The 21,307-nt window shown below is 40.3% G+C and overlaps 1 protein-coding gene across 4 annotated transcripts in view; it reads left to right on the forward strand.

Moving 5' to 3' along the window:
* The window catches only part of ptprub (protein tyrosine phosphatase receptor type Ub), a 120,773-nt gene extending 101,672 nt beyond the window's left edge, over positions 1 to 19,101 (forward strand). For 2 of the 4 annotated variants that reach the window (XM_037274187.1, XM_037274189.1), the window contains 12 exons: positions 1,841 to 1,858; positions 3,629 to 3,665; positions 4,342 to 4,439; positions 5,518 to 5,634; positions 6,646 to 6,800; positions 7,919 to 8,054; positions 9,015 to 9,164; positions 10,860 to 11,174; positions 13,111 to 13,236; positions 15,403 to 15,560; positions 16,774 to 16,909; positions 16,989 to 19,101. In XM_037274187.1, coding sequence (XP_037130082.1) covers positions 1,841 to 1,858; positions 3,629 to 3,665; positions 4,342 to 4,439; positions 5,518 to 5,634; positions 6,646 to 6,800; positions 7,919 to 8,054; positions 9,015 to 9,164; positions 10,860 to 11,174; positions 13,111 to 13,236; positions 15,403 to 15,560; positions 16,774 to 16,909; positions 16,989 to 17,051 — 1,509 coding nt within the window. In that variant the 3' untranslated portion in view covers positions 17,052 to 19,101. The remainder of the gene's footprint in view (positions 1 to 1,840; positions 1,859 to 3,628; positions 3,666 to 4,341; positions 4,440 to 5,517; positions 5,635 to 6,645; positions 6,801 to 7,918; positions 8,055 to 9,014; positions 9,165 to 10,859; positions 11,175 to 13,110; positions 13,237 to 15,402; positions 15,561 to 16,773; positions 16,910 to 16,988) is intronic. The other 2 variants (XM_037274188.1, XM_037274190.1) reach the window with 1 other exon arrangement.
* The last annotated feature ends 2,206 nt before the right edge of the window (positions 19,102 to 21,307 follow it).

The raw sequence follows: 21,307 nt of genomic DNA on the forward strand, positions 1-21,307 counted from the left end.
CCAAGCTAGTTTTTGTATTTCAGAGAAGATGGGAAAGTGGATCCTGACACAAAAAAGCAGCACCAAGACCAAATCAGGTCAAGACATTGGTGTCGTTTGGGTACACTCGGAAGCCTCCAAAACAAAGTAGCTAGCTTATTGCTAAGCTACACCATGTTCAGGTCAACAATTCGGATAATGATGATGAAGAACTGCTGTGAGGAACATTTGACTGCACGGCAAAGCACAGATCAAGAGTTTTATCGATAGTGCCGACACTCCAGGGGAGCCTCCGCCGGTGGGAAAGTTTTGTTAGCTACCGGGCTGACGTAGCAGTTACCGCTTCAGTGTTTACTGATCTGAACCGGCTCCATCTCCACAACAAAAACTCAGTATGGATTCCACGAGTTTGATGCTGTGTTTAATCCTAGTTTCCCTTTTCTGATCGAGCCATGCCTGCTGACTGTTAATTGCAAGTCCGACATTGTTGCTAATACATTTGTACATTAGATGAGGGAAGCCTCTGCGGGAATTTAAATAAACAAACTATTGATATTATTTCCGCCAGTAACCGTTCTGTGTTCTACTTAGAGAGGCTACAATAGAATCAATATCATACATTCTGTATTTCCATCCATCCATCCATCCATCCATCCATCCATCCATCCACCCACCCACCCACTGATCCATCCATCACTCCAACCATCCATCCATCTACCCACTGATCCATCCATCAATTCAACCATTCATCCATCCATGCATTCATGCAACCATCCATCCATCCATCCATCCATCCATCCACCCACCCACCCACTGATCCATCCATCACTCCAACCATTCATCCATCCATCCATCCATCCATCCATCCATCCATCCATCCATCCATCCATCCATCCATCAATTCAACCATTCATCCATCCATGCATTCATGCAACCATCCATCCATCCATCCACCCACTGATCCATCCATCACTTCAACCATCCATCCATCCATCCATCCATCCATCCATCCATCTACCCACTGATCCATCCATCACTTCAACCATTCATCCATCCATGCATTCATGCATCCATCCATCCATCCATCCATCCATCCCACATTTTATATACACTGTAAAAATATTCTTTCAAACCAGCGGTAAGAAGAAGCAAAGTGTTTCCCTCCGCTTCTTTCTCCCTTCCCTTCATTTAATACTTGCTATGGTGCACTTTGCTTGAAGAAGAGGTGCAGAGTTTTGCATACGTTTGACAACCTGCCGCGCCTTTTGAGAAAGCAAGAGCAGGCTGATAATATGTTACCTTTCATTTCATCGGCACAGAAACACTCACTTTGGCTCATCAAACCAGTCCGGCATCCATTTTATTACACATTCGTGACATGTGTAGCTATTAAAAATATACTTATTCTGTCAATGTAGTTCCGTCTTGTGAAAAATTAATTGGATTTATCGTTTGATATGTTATCAACGCACTAGCGCAGAGACTAATAGCGCTTTAGCACTCTTATATGGGAAAAAATAAAATTAAGTTGTGACATGACAAGACCAGAAGTTTAAATTTACATCTTCATAACTTTTCATTGCTATTCTGTTCTCATTACATACACATATATCTTATTTATGTGTGTGTAAAATAGCTTCAAATAGCTTTCATTTATTCATTTCATTTGTGCCATTCTGACAATTATCCACACGTCAACATATATCCGGGCAAAATATACAGAACTCAACCCATGTGACTTTTCATGATCACACGTGCACCCAACTGTCTACCAAAAAAAAAAAAGCTTCTTTCATTAACTAGCATATATGTCTTCTTTTTCTACTCCCCTCCCCATTTCCTCAACCTTGCACCCCTGTAGATTCGGATTAACAGGGAAGTAAGTACTTCACCGCTTGTTCTTCTGCCTGCCATCGCTTGATTTCTCCTTCTCCCCACCTCCACCCCCCTCTTACCACTCTCCTCTATCCACAAATACTCAGTGTCTTTCAGGATTGTATTTATTAGACATGAAAAGGACAGGAAAAAAAAGGCCGTAATGATTTGAAATGAACATGAGTACATGTGTCCTCAACAGCGAGGACCTCGCTGTCATTGTTAGTCCTTATAAGTGGAACTGGGTAGGAAGTATAGTTGCCATGGTGACCGTCGCAGCGGAGGAGGGGGAAGCGTCTAGGTTGGCAGGGCCAAGAGAAATTGTGGATAGCAGGCCTGATCATCCATCTCCATTTTCGGCATTTTTCCAATTATCTGAATCTGCTTACGACTCAATTTTAGCAAGACAAACAGTTTTTAGGCTAGGGGGGAGTTTCACAGTTGTCACAAATGTCAAATAGTTTTTTATACATTTTATCTTATCATAAAAGCGACCGTGAGTTTTTTCTAGGGAGCCGAACATTTCCCCTTGCAAGGTTAGATAAACAGACGCTTCTTTTCAGGAGAGCGCTTGCTCATTCTCTGTGTCCACGCATTAAACTTTCCCCAGGTGATGTTTTGTCGTGTTTACTCCTCTCAAGACTGTGAAGGTGACTTCATTGTTAATCCATGTTCACGTCACCCCCCCCCCCCTCCCCCACCCGCCATATGAAAACGTCTTACATCGATGTAGCAAAGGCTGCGCCGGCGGGCTTTTGTTATGAAGGATCTAAAGATTTTTTTTTTCTTACAAACTTGAATGTAATGATTTGGGGAAGCAATGTAAGATTCGGTTTGAAGGCAGCTTTTTTTTGGACACGAGGGGAAGAATGCATGGAAGAAAGCTGATTGTCTGTTGTAACCTGTCACATTTGTAACTTTGATCCGCAAGAACAGTGGACAAAAAGTTTCATTAACTTTGCAATTTCAGGTTTTCATGTCAATCATTTGTATTGCAAGTATTTTGTCACAATATTGACAGAAATATTTTTTTTTCTAATTCCAAATATCATCGATATGGTTGAGAGAATTTCTTTTGGGCCAATATTGTAAATAATGACAATTATTACACGTTTTTTTTGTCCAACCCAGAACATTTTCGTTAGTTAGTTAGTTAGTTAGTTAGTTAGTTAGTTAGTTAGTTAGTTAGACTTTTCAACCAAGAGTATGCTGCAAGATGTTTCAATTGAAACTGTCCTAAAATTTTGAAAATATATTCAAATTAGTTTATTCACATTGAAAAGATTCTCCAATTTTAGTAATTAACTTAAAATAATTTTTTTTTTTGCTTTTAGATGACTTAGCTTAAAATTTGGAGATGCTTTTTATTGGACTGCCATGACATATTTCTTTTAATTTGCATTAATTGCCGTGGAAAGTTCCAACTGAAAACTTTTGTCATTTCGCAATAATGGCACAATCTCCACTTTTACTTTTCCATCCTATTTTCCCTCGCGATTCAGGTATCGCTCAAACTCAGTAGGAATAAACCTTACCGAAAGAATCCCATTTTGACAGATTCATTGCCATTTTTCTTTTTTTCCGCCGAAGCATCTTAAGAGCTCGCGGCTCCTCATCGAAACTACCAGCGCAAAGACACGAGTCAGCAGTCGGTCAGAAAGCAGTAAAACACAATACTGTCAGGGAAGCGGGTGAGATGATGAGAGGGAAAAGGGTGAGACACACAGCTGTGTGTGAGACAGATGGCTTACTCAGCATGTCATCTCTCTTTCAGGGCTACCATCGATCCAACCACTTCATCGCATCTCAGGGTGAGTGTCTTATCGTGTGTGTGTGTGTGTGTGTTTTTATGGTGAGCCAGGGTGTAATAAATTAAGGATTATGTCGTCGGTGAAGCCACTCGTGCACCAGCAGATTCAAAGGTGTTATTGTGCCTGCTTGCTTAATTAATCACGAAGGAAGCAGATAATTAACGCATTAGTCGAACGATTCTTCTCACCATTGTGGCGTTTTCTATTGTCGCAAAAAGAACACGAGGGTTCATCCGCGTCATTTCCCCCGTGAACTCGGAGGGACGGCGAGCATTTGAAATTTCAGCTCCACTGACTCCAAATTGTTCGGAGGCGTGTCATCTCCTCGGCAGCTGCTGTCACTAAGTCGCTCAAGAGCGCTCAAGATGAAATTTGAAAGGAAGGAGACAAAAAAAAAAGATGGCTTCCTGGCTTACTCCCTTCTTGTTTTAAAGTCGCTTTTTTTGGGCCTTGAAACGTCTCAAGGATGATTGATGGTCTTCAAGGCTTTCATCATCATCTTCTGTTGTTTTGTCTCACCCGTCACCTCTTTGGGGAATTCTTTATTAGCGGCACAATCTTGTGAGATCCTGCCATCAGAGGAAGGACACTAAGGTCTCAATAATATAGAAGTTCTCAAAGCAGCAACTCCTTTATTGATATGACAGCTTTTTTTTTTCTTCCTTCTGCTTTCCAGGACCCAAACAGGAGACACTCTATGATTTCTGGAGGATGGTGTGGCAGGAGAATTGTTTCAGCATCGTCATGATCACTAAACTAGTGGAAGTCGGCCGGGTAAGAAGGATTCTTCCTTCTTAGCTCCGCCCACTATTAAGATAGCCTGACGTTGTTTATGAATAAACTGGTTTTATTTCTGGATAATCAGTCAGGTTGCAGTTCACTACATTTTGATTGTATTGTGAAGCCAGGGGAGTAAATTAAAAGAACGGGGTATGCGGATAAATGGGGTGAGCCTCCCCCCGAGGAACTCGCAATACAACATAAGAGTTTTGTTCCTATCATATGAGATTAACTGCACAATATTTGTAAAATTAGAATACATAATCGTTATGTAACTCGATTAGGGAATTCTGTAAACGGAAACCTCTCGTGGAAACCAAGCACAGGAAAAAAATACACCTAGTTACTATAATACATTTATAATACTAAATAAATAAATACATAAATACATAAATAAATAAATAAATAAATAAATATCAAAAGCGAATAAATAAAGAAGAAATATACTCAAATAAATGTGAAATTGAAAATGTAAATCAGTTTTTTTTCCCCACAGTAATCACGGCATGTTCTGCAGAATATTGGAATTGGGTCAAATGATGTCGACATTTGTCTCAGTAGTTTTCTTTGGATATTAGAAAGCACCAATGTTGTGTAATAGCATCAACAAATTGGCAGAAATATAAATACGGCAGAAATTCCGAGAAAGGTGGTTACTGGCTGCACAGGTTTGCGCGTTTGTTTTGACGTACAGAAAATCTATTTTACAATAAGTGCCCTATTTTCCCATCCAAGTTATTACCTGGATGTACGGTTAAAATGACACCATTTTGGAAATCCGGCCTCGCATGCTATTTGATTTTCCATTTAGAAACTACTCTGAGAAGAGTCAACAAATAAGCAATGGATGTTTTTCAGGGTCAGGCCTAGTAATTCTCTCTTTATGTTGCTAGTGTCTAGTTGATCACGGCGTTTCTTCAAACTGTTTCAAACAACACATTCCACCAGATATCATTGCTTTAAAAAAAGAAAAAAATCAAGTACATGAGATGTCAAGTACTGTTTCGAGCACTTGCATTAGAGTTGCATCACGACTACCAAGAATTTTGACGATATTTTTTTCCATCCGCAGGTGAAATGCTGTAAATACTGGCCGGATGACAGCGAGATGTACGGCGACATCAAAATCACTCTGCTTAAAACGGAGACGCTTGCCGAATACACAGTCCGCACTTTTGCCTTGGAGAGGGTGAGTTTCATGGTCAATGAATAAATGAATTGGATGAAATGATGATGTTCATCTCAATCTTTCTACCAAATTGGGAAGAACCGAATCCAACAATTCTCTGCAAGGAACATAAGAGCCAAATTTCATTCCCGCATTTTTCGTGGTGAGCTTTCCCAACGGTACTTTAAATTCAAGTGTTTCGAGCAAAGTTGTGTTTGACGGAGCTTATTCCTGCTCCGGCGCTTTCTATGGATCATTACCAACGACAGTTTCGAGTCTTTCTCTTACCTGCTGAAGTAAGCCTTGAAATTAGAAACCGCGTATGGGAAGCGGATTAAATACTCGACAGGGTTGGCTGCTGATAGGCTCGATGGTCACGTGTTAATCTGGGAAGAATTAACAGTCGTTATAGAGATGCCATTTTCCTGTCTTTCCAGCTCTTCCAACATTTGGCCCGATTGGCTTTCTTTGCCGTCTGTCAATCTCCTTGGGGAGCCTCACTGGAAGAGCTCCAAGCGTCTCTAGAAACACAAACACGGCATTATCAACACACTGTCACACTCGCTCTTTCGTAAGCACACGCTGCTGTTTATTCAAATCAGCAAGAATTTAGGAGCCGGTGACAGCTTGTTTTTTTAGAAGCTTTCTGAACATGGGGGTGTATTTCTGTCTTCGACAAATCTTTACTCTGCAGACTTTGTGGTCTGAGGATAGAGGGAGAAATTGTTGTGTGACTGCAGCCAGCACCCCCCCTTGAGCGCCCAGGGCCTGAGTTATTCCTTTCCACGTCTGTAAAACTGCATCTGCTGCGAGTCAGCGATGCCCTGAGGCCCGACTGTCCTAGAAGACTCAAGACCCCATATAAATAATGCCCACAGCTAAGAAATCTGTCACATCTATCACAGAGGGGCAACATCACTGAATAGATGGGAGCCCGTCTTTAAATAAAAAAAATAAAATAAAAAAAGGCCCCCCTTGGCTGTGATGCAAAATGTTGCGTTTTACACGCTCATGTGAAGTTTCTGTTGACAGAGAGGATACTCAACCAAGCATGAGGTCCGTCAGTTTCACTTCACATCCTGGCCCGAGCATGGGGTGCCCTATCACGCCACTGGTTTGCTCGCCTTTATACGAAGGGTGAAAGCTTCGACGCCCCCCGACGCCGGTCCTGTCGTCGTCCATTGCAGGTAACTTGCTTTTAAGTAAAAAAAAAAAAACATTTAAAAAAAAATGCAGCATCAATAGTTTATCTTCTGTTTAGGAAATGAACCATGCAGACAAGTGCATTTGTTTTGTACATAGTGAATTATTATGCTATAAAAACACAAATTGCATTTGTTATTGCTTTGAGTCTAAATAGTCCAAGAGAGGCTGTTTAAATTCTGCTGGAAGTTGCCGGGTTTATCTTTTATTTTTTTCAAAGCTGTGTGATGCTCTTTCAAACTTATGAACAAGTTCATTGTTCCGACAAAAGGCACGTCGCTTGCCGTGATGTCTCCGAACTAGAAGCTGAGCTTCACTGTGTTTGTTTACGTGGCGCTAATGTATGAGGCCTTTACAATTGCTAATGAACTACATTCCAGAACTTGACTTTGGGTAAACTATGAATATCAATAATGTGGTTAATTACGCATTGCATGCATGTTTGTTAGATAGAAATTTTCTGACTCACCCTGGCCTGTATTATTTTTTTAACATCCCATTAGACAAGAAAAAAAAAAAACAAATAATTCATTTTTAATTTAATCGCAGAATCGAAAAAATTCGACAAACTCTAAATAGTCTCATGAATATTGACCCACAGTGCTGATCGTCGCACTTAAAACACTTAAAGTTGAAAAAAGTAAGTGCCATGTATAATCAACCCATTCAAAAATGCTGTATTATTCTACCACATAATGAAATACCTTTATTCATTTCTAAATAATATTTTTAATCATCGAAGCAGGTGACCTTGGATTTCCATCTCAATTTCTCTTGATTACATGTCACCCAGCTTTTGTAAAAATTCCAAAACAACCTTCAACCTTTGTAGCTACTATTTTGAAGCAGCTCTTCATTTTAAATCGTCACATCTTTTCGGGTAGTCACTGACACTGAACATAATAAAAACAACAAGTACAAAGTACAATAAAGTTTTCATGCTACCAGAGAAGACTTTGATCTTCGAAGCTCCTACAGCTTTCAAATTGCGTGGAGCACCGATGGAGTGCAACAGCCGCGCCTGTTCATTATTGAAAGGCCAACTCAAAAAAGACTTGAAGATGTGTGAGGTTCCTAATGATGTTCTTTCTTTGTGTGGCAGTGTGGGGGCGGGCCGCACGGGTTGCTACATTGTACTGGATGTCATGTTGGACATGGCTGAGTGTGAAGGTGTGGTGGACATCTACAACTGCGTCAAAACTCTCTGCTCACGACGCATCAACATGATCCAGACAGAGGTCAGAGCAATTGGGGTCAAACATCCAGCCAGCCAATAGCAGGAGAGTGTTTATATTTTCCACCTTGCCCGGAATGGAGTCTAAAATACCGTATTTTCCGGACTATAAGGCGCATTTTCAATGAATGGCCCATTTTAAAACGTTGTCCTTATATAAGGCGCACCATTAGTGCATCATGTCAGATTTTTAATCCAAATCAAATCATTCTCCATTTTATCTTTTTTATTTCAACTTCAGATGCAACAAATTACTTTATAATCACAAAATAATGATCCATAGTCTTTTTGATTCATGATTCATAGTCTTCAGCGGGCCACTTATGATTGATTTCATGACGCAATGCTTTGGGCCAGTCTAAATTTAGGAATTTGGTCCATATATAAGGCGCATCGGACTGTAAGGCGCACTGTTGGCTTTTGAGAAAATTTCAGGTTTTTAGGTGCGCCGTATAGTCCAGAAAATACGGTATACATTTTGGCTTCTTGTTAAAAAAAAAAAATCCACCAAGTTTGCTTTATATTCCCTCTGAGACGTTCACAAAGGTCAACATTGTCTCGGTATGTGCTGCGTAGGCACGCCCCATTGTTTAGATGTGAAGCTCATTTGCATATTCAACATTTATTATGCAAAGCCAATATTGGCATAGCTGTTTATTACAGTTGTAGCCATTTGCCTTAATTAAAAACCTAGCCAATCCAGGAATGTTTGTATTTGTTCTACAATAGCTTTGTTACACTACCGGCGTGTTTAATTTAGTTTTTGTATCGAGTGCATTAATGTTGCAGTGGTGTTGACTGTTTTATAGTAAGTCGTGCCTATTATTTCCACACTTTAACATCCCTGAGCGAGGCCTTCTAAAAGCATACAAATCCATGTCGAATGTGTTATATTTGACTGTACGTGTGGATGAATAATGTATGATTTGTGTTTCTGAAGTTGTTGTTTTTTCTTTGCCTAAAGGAACAGTATATATTCATCCATGATGCCATTTTGGAAGCTTGCTTGTGCGGCGAGACGGCCATCTTGGTCAACGAGTTCGCGGTTGCCTACAGAGAGTTACTGAGGGTGGATTCCCAGAGTAATTCCTCACAGCTCCGGGAGGAATTTCAGGTCAGGTTTGTTTTTGGAATGGTGAACCAACTGCACACTTTGATGGAGCCCCCATCTGTGAATAGTTTTTTTTCTCACCATAAACAATGAAAACAGGAATGAAATCTTACGTAGTCAAACTGTCGCCATAAAAAGAAAAACGTTAAATCAAGATTTTAAGTAATGTTTGATTTTGCCGTTCTTTACTGTCATTAGTTTTAAAAGCGGTTAATGGGTTTGGAATAGAACTATTAAAAAAACAAAAAAGGAAAGGCAGGTTGACTTCATTCATTGTGTTGTTAATTTCATAATTCTCAAATCTGTAAAAGTATGTTAGCCACTTATCTGCTGCTTCTGACTGACTCCATCTTCTTTCATTATTGATTGATGTTTTTCCCCAAAATGTTTCTCAAAAATTAGAATTAAAGATATTTATCAAGCACTCAACGTCCTAATTTACATCAGTGCAGAATTGTAGCTTCACTTCCTCTGCCCTCTGCTTTTATTAAGACGTCGGCATTATTCATTACAAACAAAATGGACGCCTAGCTTGCAATAGTACGCAACAAACCAATATTTGTTGTGGCAGTTTCTTCTTTGGCACATCCCCACCTTTCCTTTTCTGTAATTACGCCAATGAACACAAATAGACACAAAAACCAAAAAACAATGATGGAGGCAATAAAAGCGTGTGAACTCTGTTTGCCGGTTGTAATTGGCTCCATATTGCACTCCGAACATATACGCAACCTCAAATTCTTCACTTAAAACAACAACAAAGCGACAGAGTACAGCTGCTCTGCTTTATTATGACATTTTGAAATGTGCAAAGAAAAACAGGAAGTAGTTTAATGAGCTTGTTTTTGTTGCGTTTGCGCCACATGTGCTTCCACACAAACGCGGGATTTGTGTGTATCGCGGCGTGGGATGACGATAGTGACACTTCACTGTGCGACCACATTAAAAGCATTGGTCGGGAACAACACGCTGGCTGCACGTTTCATCAGATGTTGATACGAAGAGAAGAGAACCAGCTGTGTTCTCGCATGCTCTTCTTGCCTCATCCTCCGCCCCCATCTTCCAGCAGTGCTTGCGTCGACCGCCAACCGCACTGAATCCCGGTTTAGCATTTCAAAGTGAAAAACTGGGGAAGCTCGTGAGCTTCCTTTAATTTCATGCGGTTTTATCCCTTATGTTCTACGTAAGAATTATAAAGCATGTACGTATGTTGGGGATTAGGCACATGTGCGACCAGTGAGACTCTGTAATTATAAACATGCCTTGCATTGATGCTGCCGTCTTATCCGACTGCGACTGTTGTTTGGAAGCTTCCCTGCCACCCAAAAGATATTTGCTTTCTGATTTGAGCCAAATCTAAGTTGTATGATTGATGCGGAGCCTTTTCCAAGTAAAGACGATGGACTTTGTTGGGTATTTTTTAGATAGCTTCGAGGATTTTCATGATATGTTGCGGATGGCTAGCGTTTGCTAGCAGTTGCGTTAATTTGGTTCCTTCTCCAGACACTAAACTTTCAGATTTGTGCCAAATCTAAGTTGTATGATTGATGCGGAGCCTTTGCCAAGTAAATATGATGGACTTTGTTTTTGTTAGTTTGGAGAATGTTCATGATACGTTGCGAATAGCTAGCATTAGCGCTAATTGAGTTAAAAGAAAGCTAACGTAATATCTCATTATTTGACCGCTTCCTTCTCCAGACACTAAACTCTGTGACTCCACACTTGGATGTGGAGGAGTGCAGCATCGCCCTGTTGCCCCGAAACCGAGAAAAGAACCGCAGCATGGACGTTCTGCCACCCGATCGCGCTCTGGCCTTCCTGGTGACGACGGAAGGGGAGAGCAACAATTACATCAACGCCGCTCTGGCCGACAGCTTCCACCAGCAAGCTGCCTTTATCGTGACCCCGCACCCTTTGCCCGGCACCACGGCCGACTTCTGGAGGCTGGTCTTCGACTACGGTTGCACGGCCGTGGTCATGCTCAACCAACTGAATCAGTCCAACTCAGCCTGGGTGAGGTCAAAAAGTCGTCCGTTGTTTTTCCCCCAATGAACTCGGTTGATAAATGTGTCTCACAGGTGACACCGTAGTTTTTCTATCAGTCGGAACTTCTTTTCCACGCCGTCCTCTGCCATCGTTCCATCTGTGTCTCACTGTGCCCGGGATTAGTTCCTTCATGCCATTTTGTCTGGCTTTGATCCCTGACCACATTGATCTCAAGGAACGACTAGATAACACCCGGCCCACTTTTTTTCTTCCCGCTCCTCAAGTTCCATCTCCGGAGAATAGGCTTTTACTGCCCTCCAGCCCCATCTCAGGCTTCTTTTTGTTGGCGCCCCACTTTTTCAATCTCGGCTCATGCTGCATGTCTTCTCCCTCCTCCTCCCTCCTCCTCCTCCTCCTCTGCACTAGCGCCTGTTAGATTTTAATTGTGTTTCATGTCGTCCCGACAACAGAGAAGGAAATCTCAGTCGTGATCAAGATGAAAAAGGTTAAGAAAAATATTGAAAATGTACCAGATAATGAAACGCAAGGCGCTTGAAAATAGACACCGCTTTGCTTCTCGCGTAAGATTGCATTTACAAATGAAACACTTACAACTTTGGCATAATCAAACTCGGCTCAGTACAAATTTAAAAAAACATGTTTCATCGTGTCGCCGGCTCACGCTAAATCATTCATCTTGGTCAAAATTGCACCGAGGCAGTGGAAATGCTTAAAACATGGATTCTGTAAAATAAATGTGCAATAAATGCAACATGTTGACTAGGTTGAAATATTTTCGTTTTTATCACCTCCCTGTTCAAATGTTTTTGTTTCTTTTTGTGAAAATCGAGTCGCTGCCACTTTTTTGGCAACTTTAATCACGATACTCTGTTATGGGCGCTGTTGGGGAGTTAATTTGAGGGATTGGAGTTCTCTGCCTTGCTTGCAATCTCATAAAGAACATTACAGCTCCCCGACTCATTCTTCTTCTCTGCTATTATTAACACCAGCCTGCTGTGTCTGGGCACCTCCTGTTGTTCCAGGGGCTCCTATAACCCATATGAAAGCAAAAATTCGAGTGTCAAAAACGGCCTTCTTCATTGTGTGAATCTTATAATGACAGCAGAGTCAGAAAAGTCAGTGATTTCTCTAAAGATACAGTAAGTTTCAAATCCACCGCAAGTGACGCAATGGTGAAACCAGACATCTTTTTTCTGAAGCGCATTGTGAGCTGCTGCGATTATACATTTCTACTTTTCTTCAGAATAGTCTAGATGATTAATTTTTTAAATATCTATTTGAGGTATTCCGATTTATCAAACTACCAAGTGGAACCAGCTTGATTTGTTTGTTTTGACATGCTATCCGGTCTCAGTCACTTTTTCCCAATGAGGAGAAAATATTCGTTAATTGAAAGGCCGATGTTTTTTTAATGGTCTCTTTTATACGTCTTAACTTTAATTGCCTGATGAACAAATTCGAGTTCTTTTTCACTCTCATGACTTATTGAAGTTATAACATTCCCGAGAGTGTAAAACATCTTTACTGTCACCGTCGGGACTGTTTGCTTGCATGCACTCACACTTTATTTCTCTTTTTATTAGACATTGGACATTGGACATTTTATTAGCTCACGCTTTTAAAAACTTCCCTAGTTCTTTAGTTTCCCAATTGTCTGGTAAAGCACATATTTTTATTTAGAATAGTCTCACTGTTCTCTTTCTATCAGCTTCCACTAACTTCCACTGACGCCAAAGGGAAGGCTGCACCGCTGTGGGAGTGATCAAAGCCGACCAATCAAAGTGCCTCCTTTCATTTCAAATAAGCGGAGGCACAGCAGCCCTCAACCTAATTATATATTTGCATTTGTGAACACTTGACCAGCACTTTAAACCTAAAAAGCTTCAAAACTGCATTTCTGATTAAACCAACCCTTGTTCTATATTCTTTGTCCCACCTGTAGCCATGTGTCCAGTACTGGCCCGAACCTGGTCTACAGCAATATGGACCCATGGAGGTGGAGTTTCTCTCCATGTCAGCCGATGAAGATGTCATTACTCGCCTCTTTCGGGTCAAGAACGTCACAAGGGTGAGCATCATCGGGGTTTAAAAAAAGAAACACATGCATTTGTCATGTTGCTCCACTCACATAGGATAGCTTATTATTCTAACCTTATTATAAATGCATGAGCTGTGGACCATATGCGAGTCATCTCAAAGTCAAAGCATTGTCGGCATGTCTGAGAAGAAGAAAAAAGCTCCAGTCTGAGGGGAATGATTTGAATTTCTATACAACAACTTTGTGTGTGCATGTGTGTGGGTGTGTTAGTGTGAATGCAAACCTTGATGGTGGATTTTTACAGCATTGGTCTTTTCATCTTATCTTGATTTCAGGGGCTTACTCAACAGCATCTCTCAACTTCTATAAATTCGTTTTGAAAATACATCCCACAAATTTCTGTTAGGTTATTCATAGCCTTGGCAACTTTCCAACATGCAAATTCAGGCTTCACATCTTTCTTTTGTGTGAGTGTATATAAAATTATATATATATATTATTAATTATAATTATTAATTTTATAATATATATAGAATTATTTTATTTATTTATTGATTGATTTTTAATTTAAAAATGGTCTTTAAGGGAATGTGTTGGATTTGCTCTTCTCTCACCAAACCAAAATTTTCACCCCTTTCATTATGTTGATGATGTGGATGCAGGTTGTGTTTTAGACACTGAAATCTGCATAAACACATGCATGAATTCTGCTCCCTGTCAAGCAATTACAAAAGGCAATCTGCATGCAAGGTGGTCCACCCGGCCAGCTTTTTTGCAAGCGGTGCTACATGCCGTGCCCACGACATCCTGTCTTGATTGCCACCCTCACCTTCTCTATCATCTGCCCTTGGTTTGACCCTCTCTTGCCATGGTACTTGCGTCCCACTCATGGACTTCAAGGGGGGAGGGGGGGGGGTCACTTAGTGGAGACAGGAGGGACTGGAAGATTTTTGCAAGCATGATGAGCACAGTATGGAGGAAATGCACTGTAAGCACGTGCAGCTTTGAGAGAAGCATAGAAGAACAAGAAAAACAGCCCAGTGTGAGGGCTGTAAAGTAATTCCTCCCTGTGTCATTGATGCCTTTGCAAAGCCAATTTGCATGACTTACAGTTCTCAACTGCTCCTTAAGTGTTAGGTGAGAGTCTTGAGGGCAAGGTTATGAACACACTGAGACCTCCTTCTGTCTCACACACACACATGTGCGCACCCGCACACACGTTTACAGTTGTTGTGCCACTTGCTACTGCAGACCCATATATCTCCCAGTCACTGTGCTGACTGAGCACAGCTGAGAATGCCAGCAGGCAGCCTGGGGAACGCTCAAACAAAACTAGTAAACGACAAAAAAATAAAATAAAATACTGATGCAGCTGTAAATACCAGAGCCAAAAGAAATCCTTCGGTTTGTTGGCAAAGGGATTGCAGAGTGACTTGCAATAATATTGCAAACGAGCAATTAAGCGGAAAATAATATCCTTTACTGGTGTGACGGAGGGTAAAATTTGTCCCGTTTTACGTTAAGCATACAGCAGGATTAAAATGTGACTTTTTAATTATACAGTCGTTAATTTTTGTTTTTTTAAACAAATTTAATGCATTTTTTTAAATTTAATGCATTTTCTTATGTCTTTGGAAAAGGTAGTTAAAATTTTTTATACTTTTTTATTTTCTTAATTATCCCGTTTTTAGTTTAATTTTTATTCGATTCGAGTTTTATTTTTTTTAATATATGAAGAATTTGTTGAGTGTTGGTGTCGATGGCAAGAAAGTAAACTACAATAAATATACACATATATATATATAAAATTTAAAAATATATATTTATTTAAAAACTAAAAATAAGTAAAAAAAATATAGAAAATTTCATTAACTATTTCATTAAATGTTTTTTCAATTTTAGGTTTTTTTTTTCCCATTTGTTTTCATTAACTATGATAACGTTGGCATACACTTCAATTGATCGGCTTACTGAACGCAAAACGTCTGTTTTCCGGTCCAATCTGTCTTTTCTGTGAAGTAAAAAAAAGAACATTTTGATTTGTTGCCTGCTTTACAACACAAAAACTCAAATTGTTTGAAGTCAAAATTGCTAAAACGTTGGTCCGTGTCAGCAAGTCAATCCCTATTGGCAGAACCTCGCCGCACCCTAACCCATCCACTCCTCACGCTTCTACTTTTGTTTCTCACCTTCTAGCTGCAAGAGGGCCAGCTGGTGGTGTGTCAGTTCCAATTCCTTCGCTGGTCGCCATATCGGGACGTTCCCGACTCTAAGAAGGCGTTCCTCAACCTGCTGGCTCAAGTCCACAAGTGGCAAAGAGAGTGTGGAGAAGGCCGCACCGTGGTCCACTGCCTGTGAGTAATCGACCAACGACGGCGACTCCGAGAATCAACATTGCTAATGTTGTTATTTTGAATTAAATTGCATTGTTTGGTATGCGCGCCCCCCCTCCCCCCCACAACACGGCGCTTAATGAATATGAATGGTCCATCCAGGGCATTGCCAACACATCACACGTTCATCCCCCTCCCGAAAGCGCATCACTCAACGGTGTCACACGGAATTACGCTCGACAACGGGGAAAGAGATTATGGAGATCAAATCAATTATGACTTAATAAAAAATGTGATGCTTCTCACTACTGCAAATCCAGGACTGCCACGGCACTGACAACAATTGATTACCCTCCCAATTGCTTTTATTGGTTGCGCCGGCTACTTTTGCTACCTCTGCTGCGTTGGCCTCAGGAGAGTGCAAGTAGATTGTCCTTTAGTACTTTATTGATATAGTGTTAACTTTGTGATGACTAGAGCAATAGGTTGGAGGAAATGCCAGGATGCACTTTTATTTCTTTATTTGCCCCGAAACAGCTTTTACCGAATTTTCTATTAGTGCGTCCAGACTGCACTGTCTGGTAGTCTCTAATAAAGAGGGTCATGTGATAAATTGTATTTTGTCATTCCTATTTGCTCTTTATCTATGGTATCCATAATTGGTAACTTAAGTGGCCCCCATGAACTTGTATTTGATTTCTCCCAAACAGTAAATGGGGCAAAATAGACATAATTTTTGTGTAAAAAAATTAATAAATAATAGATAAATAATAATAAGGTGTAAAAAATAATTAAGAATAGTAATATAATAATTCAAATTATAATAAAATAATACAACATGTTAAGAAAGCTTGATTTCCACATGGCGTGCTTGTAAATATATATACGTACATGACATGCTTTCAAATTTATAGTCAGTCCTGGTTACTCTGTCTATTAATTATTCATAGTTATTCTTCGTACTTATTCATATTCATACTCTTTGTGTTTCAAGACAACACAACATTAAAACTGCATATATCAAGTGATGCAAATTTATTTCAATAAACAAAATGGCAAAGCATGTGTAGTATGTTTATTTAACCAGTTAAAGTGTAAAACGAGATTTTTTTTTGCCCCTTTTTTTTCAAGTCGAGTAGATTATGTAAAACCAAGCTGGTTCTGTTCAGTGGAAAAGTGACAGTTGCTTTGTCGTTTGGAACAACTTCCATGTGGTCTCTCTTCTCCTCCCCAGTAATGGTGGCGGTCGCAGCGGGTCTTTCTGTGCCTGCAACATTCTCCTGGAGATGATCCAGTACCAGAACATGGTGGACATCTTCTACGCCGTCAAGACACTACGCAACTGTAAACCCAACATGGTGGAATCGCTGGTGAGCGTTTGTAAATAAAGCAGTAAGGGCATTTCAGTGTTGTGTCACTTGAGGAATGATTTGGATTTTTTTTTCTCAGGACCAGTATCGATTCTGCTATGACCTCATTCTGGAGTACTTGGACTGCTTTGAAGGGAGATAGCAACTACATGCAGAACAAATATCCCGCATGTTTGATTTAAGGTCGCCCGGAGGCGCTTCTACGTCACTGCTTGAACCTGCTATTGAAAGAACTGAATGACAAAAAAAAAAAAATGTGGTTCAAAATTTTAACCTTTAATGTACAGCTGTGATTTTTCTTCTTGTGGTGACGTTTTATCTTTTTTAAGAAAAAAAAATTGCGCTTTCGCCGCTGTACTGAAGCTCTGTTGTGCCAAGGCTTTCTGTAGCCCCAAAAAAAAAGAAGAAGAAAAAAAAATCTATTATGAATGACAAAATTGACCCGTGTTGTTGTGAAGTTGGGTCACCTTGGCCGTGGTTCATTGTTTGGGTTACAACAGCGTTATCTCTACATGGACATTTTTGTTTTCCCCTCCAAGAGCAGTTCATTGTGCTTTTGGCATGAATTAACTAGCATACCATAAACGGCCTTATTCTCTGACAATAACACACGATAAGTTTCCACAAACCGGCCAAAAGATTTTCCAGTCTTCTATTTTTTTTCCGTCGTGTGTTGGCCACACAGTTGATCTTTTCCTTGGACTATTTACTGTTGCAGTGCCAAACCCTACGACTGACTTGAACATTCTTCTTATTTTCTTTTTTCTGCTTTATCTTGATAGATAATCATTCAGTATGTACTTCACTCTGTGATTGTATCTCGCAACCATTTGGAAAGAAAGAGGAGTATAAAAAGTGCTTTCGCTAACTGTAGCAGTTGGATGAAATTATGTACGCTAGCATTTATGAGGCTTCTGGATTGAGTTGAATTATGGCATTAAGAGTTACCGTTCATTCTCGCTTAAAATGACTCTCGAGTTTCCTCGAATCGCTAAGATCGACGCCGACATTTTGCATCCTTAGCGTTGTCACCGTACGTATTGCAACAACTTGAAAAGTTGCTGTAGTGCTTCACAACTATATATATATTTTTTTTTTATTCAGTGCTAAAATGAAAAACAGATTGATGACAGCGTAGTAAAACTGTTTTGAGAAATGCTAACACTGCAGAAGTATGTTATTGATCATTTATAAGCAATGTAAAATATCCAAAAGAATAACATTTATACAAAAAAATACAGCCAATTTTGTGGTCACCAGATAAAATAAAAATTGGAACAACACATTTAGGCCTCTCGCATTCCTAGTAATCTTATACAATTGTCGATAGCGCAGTGGAAAAGTCACTGTACATGTCTGAAATATATTTTTAACAAACATAAATGCACCACGAGGGAATTATTTTCCATTTTCCTGGTATTTTTCTCCAAAGGCAGGAAAATGTTATCTGTGAGCAGCCATTATCATCCATCATCAGCCTTTAAAATGCTCTAGCTAGCATATCTCCCCAAACAGTATAAAGAGCAGCTTTTTCCCGGACATGCCCTAATAGACCCCTGAAAGCCACAGAAAGCTGACAAATGGAAGCCAGGTGGACATTTTGCAGCTGCACTTAAGAAAAATAATGTGCGCTCGGAATGATTACGAAAGGGGAATGAGGTAGCTACTGTTTAGCCAGTGATCAAAACAATCACTGGATTAAAGCAGCAAGTGCCTGAATATTTTTTTTGTGGCGGCGGATGGACGGAATGTGTATATACAAATACTGTACATTGTGAATACTTTGTGAATAGTAAACTATGTCTGCCCAATTGTGACTACTCCATAACCATCAAATTGAATGTCTTGTAAATGACATTTTTCGTCGTTAATTTGCGCTATTAACAACCACGTCTGTTTGAGTGCAGCATGTTGGACTCATTTTCCTAAAATGATGCCCAAACACCCCCCGCTGTGCTTTTCAGCAGCTCCTCCCACCATGTGAGTGAAATGTACTTTTTGTCATTCCAAAGCTTTTAATAATGACTGCGCTCCGACTGCCATGTTGGTTCCGTTGACTTCACTTGTTTTCTTGTAGGAACCAATGATACATGACTACTGTGTTTCTGAGCGTTGTGTTTGTGAAGAAAAGTGTGTATTTACATAGAGGTATGGAGAAGGAAGTTTAACAATAAAAGAACAAGATGGCGGAAGAAGAGCTTGTTGTCGATTCAATTTAAAAACAAAAACAACTTTCTGATTGATTTGTCCGTCGAAGAAAGAACAGGACATCTTTCTTGCTGTTAGTTTTCGACCCTCAATGTTTTTCCTGCGTATGTGATTCACTTCCTTCTTGAAGCGCCACTATTTGATCTCCATTTTTTTAATCTTCCAATTTTCACTTCGGCCAAATGTGAACGCGAGCAATTTTCATCAGGGCAAGAATCAATTTGCTTCTTTGTACTTTAACCTGTACCTATATTTTTATTAAGACATGCGTTTTCACAATTTTTTAGTTCTGCTCATGTGAGTGGGGTGACTCATCCCTTGTCCTCTTTTCAATTAAATTTTCTGATCTCATTATCCCAGAGCAGGTGTGATGTACCAAGCAAAACTAGACAGAAAAGAAAACGCAAGCCTTTTGAGCAGCAGACTGATTTATAGGACAGTAAAAGCATCTGCTGCCACTCGAAAACATAAGAGCCCTCAGATCTATAGATGGAGCAGATGTGGCAATAAACACCAAGCAGCAGCGTCAATTCTGGGTTTGTCCAAAAGTTAAAGATCAGGTTGCTGATGTATTGGACTTGGATCATATAATCTGCCTCCTACCAGTGTAGCAAGGTGACCATCCTATCTCTGCCCCAAGATAAGCAAACCCCAAGGACACAGAAGCCAAGGAATTAGTGGGAATCCAACACCGAAAATCCAGATCCCAGAAAATCCACCACAGTAACACTTCTAAGCCAAACAGTGGGCAGGCCCAGAAGAGCCACCAGAACTCCCATCACGCCAAACACTTCTTGTCTAATCAAAACATATCATTATACTCGATGGGAATTTATTTACCGTATTTTCCGCACTATGAGGCGCACCTAAAAACCTCAAATTTTCTCAAGAGCCGACAGTGCACCTTATAATCAGGTGCGCCTTATATATGGACCAATATTGAGCCACTACAGCAGGCGTGTCCAAAGTCCAGCCCGCGGGCCAAATGTATATATCTTATATATGGACAAAGTTTTAAAATGGGCCATTCATTGAAGGTGCGCCTTATAATCCGGTGCGCCTTATAGTGCGGAACATACGGTACCCAAACATTTTTGAAGCTGTAATTTTAATACAGTGATATTTTTTGATAGCGTCAGATCAATCCCACTTAGCAACCGTAGTTGTAAATGTGAGTCTCTATATGCCGTGTGACATTTCCACCTCATGCGTGACTGAACAGGATAAGCCGTGAAAAGCGATTGGATTGAGTGCTCACAATAGAACGGTCTGTCCCCAGAAAAAAAATAATAATAATTACCACCCGTCTATTTATCCCGTCTTAAATCAACTGACGTGATTTAGGGAGGAATCTAACAATATTAATAAATGACAAATAAATACAATTATGTTTACATAAGTCGCCATTGTCCCCTGTTTCAACCTCTCATCTACAATTCCATTCATTCTTCTCTCCCTCGCTATCTTTTTAGCGAAAGGTGACACCAGTCCAGAGGCTTCGTCTTTCTCTCAGCCACCGCAGTGTTGAATAATGCAGCACTCCTGACAACCTGATCCAGTCTTTAGTGGGGAGACAAGACCGATTAATTAGAGGACTAGACCACCCAGTGTCAGCTCCGAGACAGTGCAGGTCAGGTGGCTTTATATGCATGTGCCCTTCACATGACACTTTACCTGCAAATACACTACGTGATTGATTCAATATGACCTAGCTGAGAACTTTTATCTATTTAATGTCGGCGAGATTTTTCTCCATTCCACCTGAAGAAAACTATTAGGTCATGAAATCCTTTGCAACGTGTTCCATCATCCTTAACCGCTCATCCTTGCCCCTTGGTTTAAATTAGCAAGTAATTGGAATCTTATCATTTAATTCCGACGGTGTAACAAATTGTTCCGAGCGAGTTAAGTTATCAGCGGGCTGAGATCCAGCTGAGCTTTGTCATACCTCTTCCGAGCTCGTGTTCTTATAATTCCTCGTCCGGATCGAGACGGATGTCGATCGTTGTTGGCTTCCCTGCTGAGTTTTCAAGCTATGCACACTCTCATGAGACGCGTCTTCAAAATGGCACCGAGGGCCGAGAGCTAGCGGCGCCAGCTGGCGTTGCTAAAGTTGGCGAGATAGAACTAAACTTTGGAACTGACGATGGCTTGTTGAAAAATATAGCTCAAGAGACTTTGTGTTGAAAA

The sequence above is a fragment of the Syngnathus acus genome, chromosome 16, assembly GCF_901709675.1.
Source record: "Syngnathus acus chromosome 16, fSynAcu1.2, whole genome shotgun sequence".
NCBI lineage: Eukaryota > Metazoa > Chordata > Actinopteri > Syngnathiformes > Syngnathidae > Syngnathus > Syngnathus acus.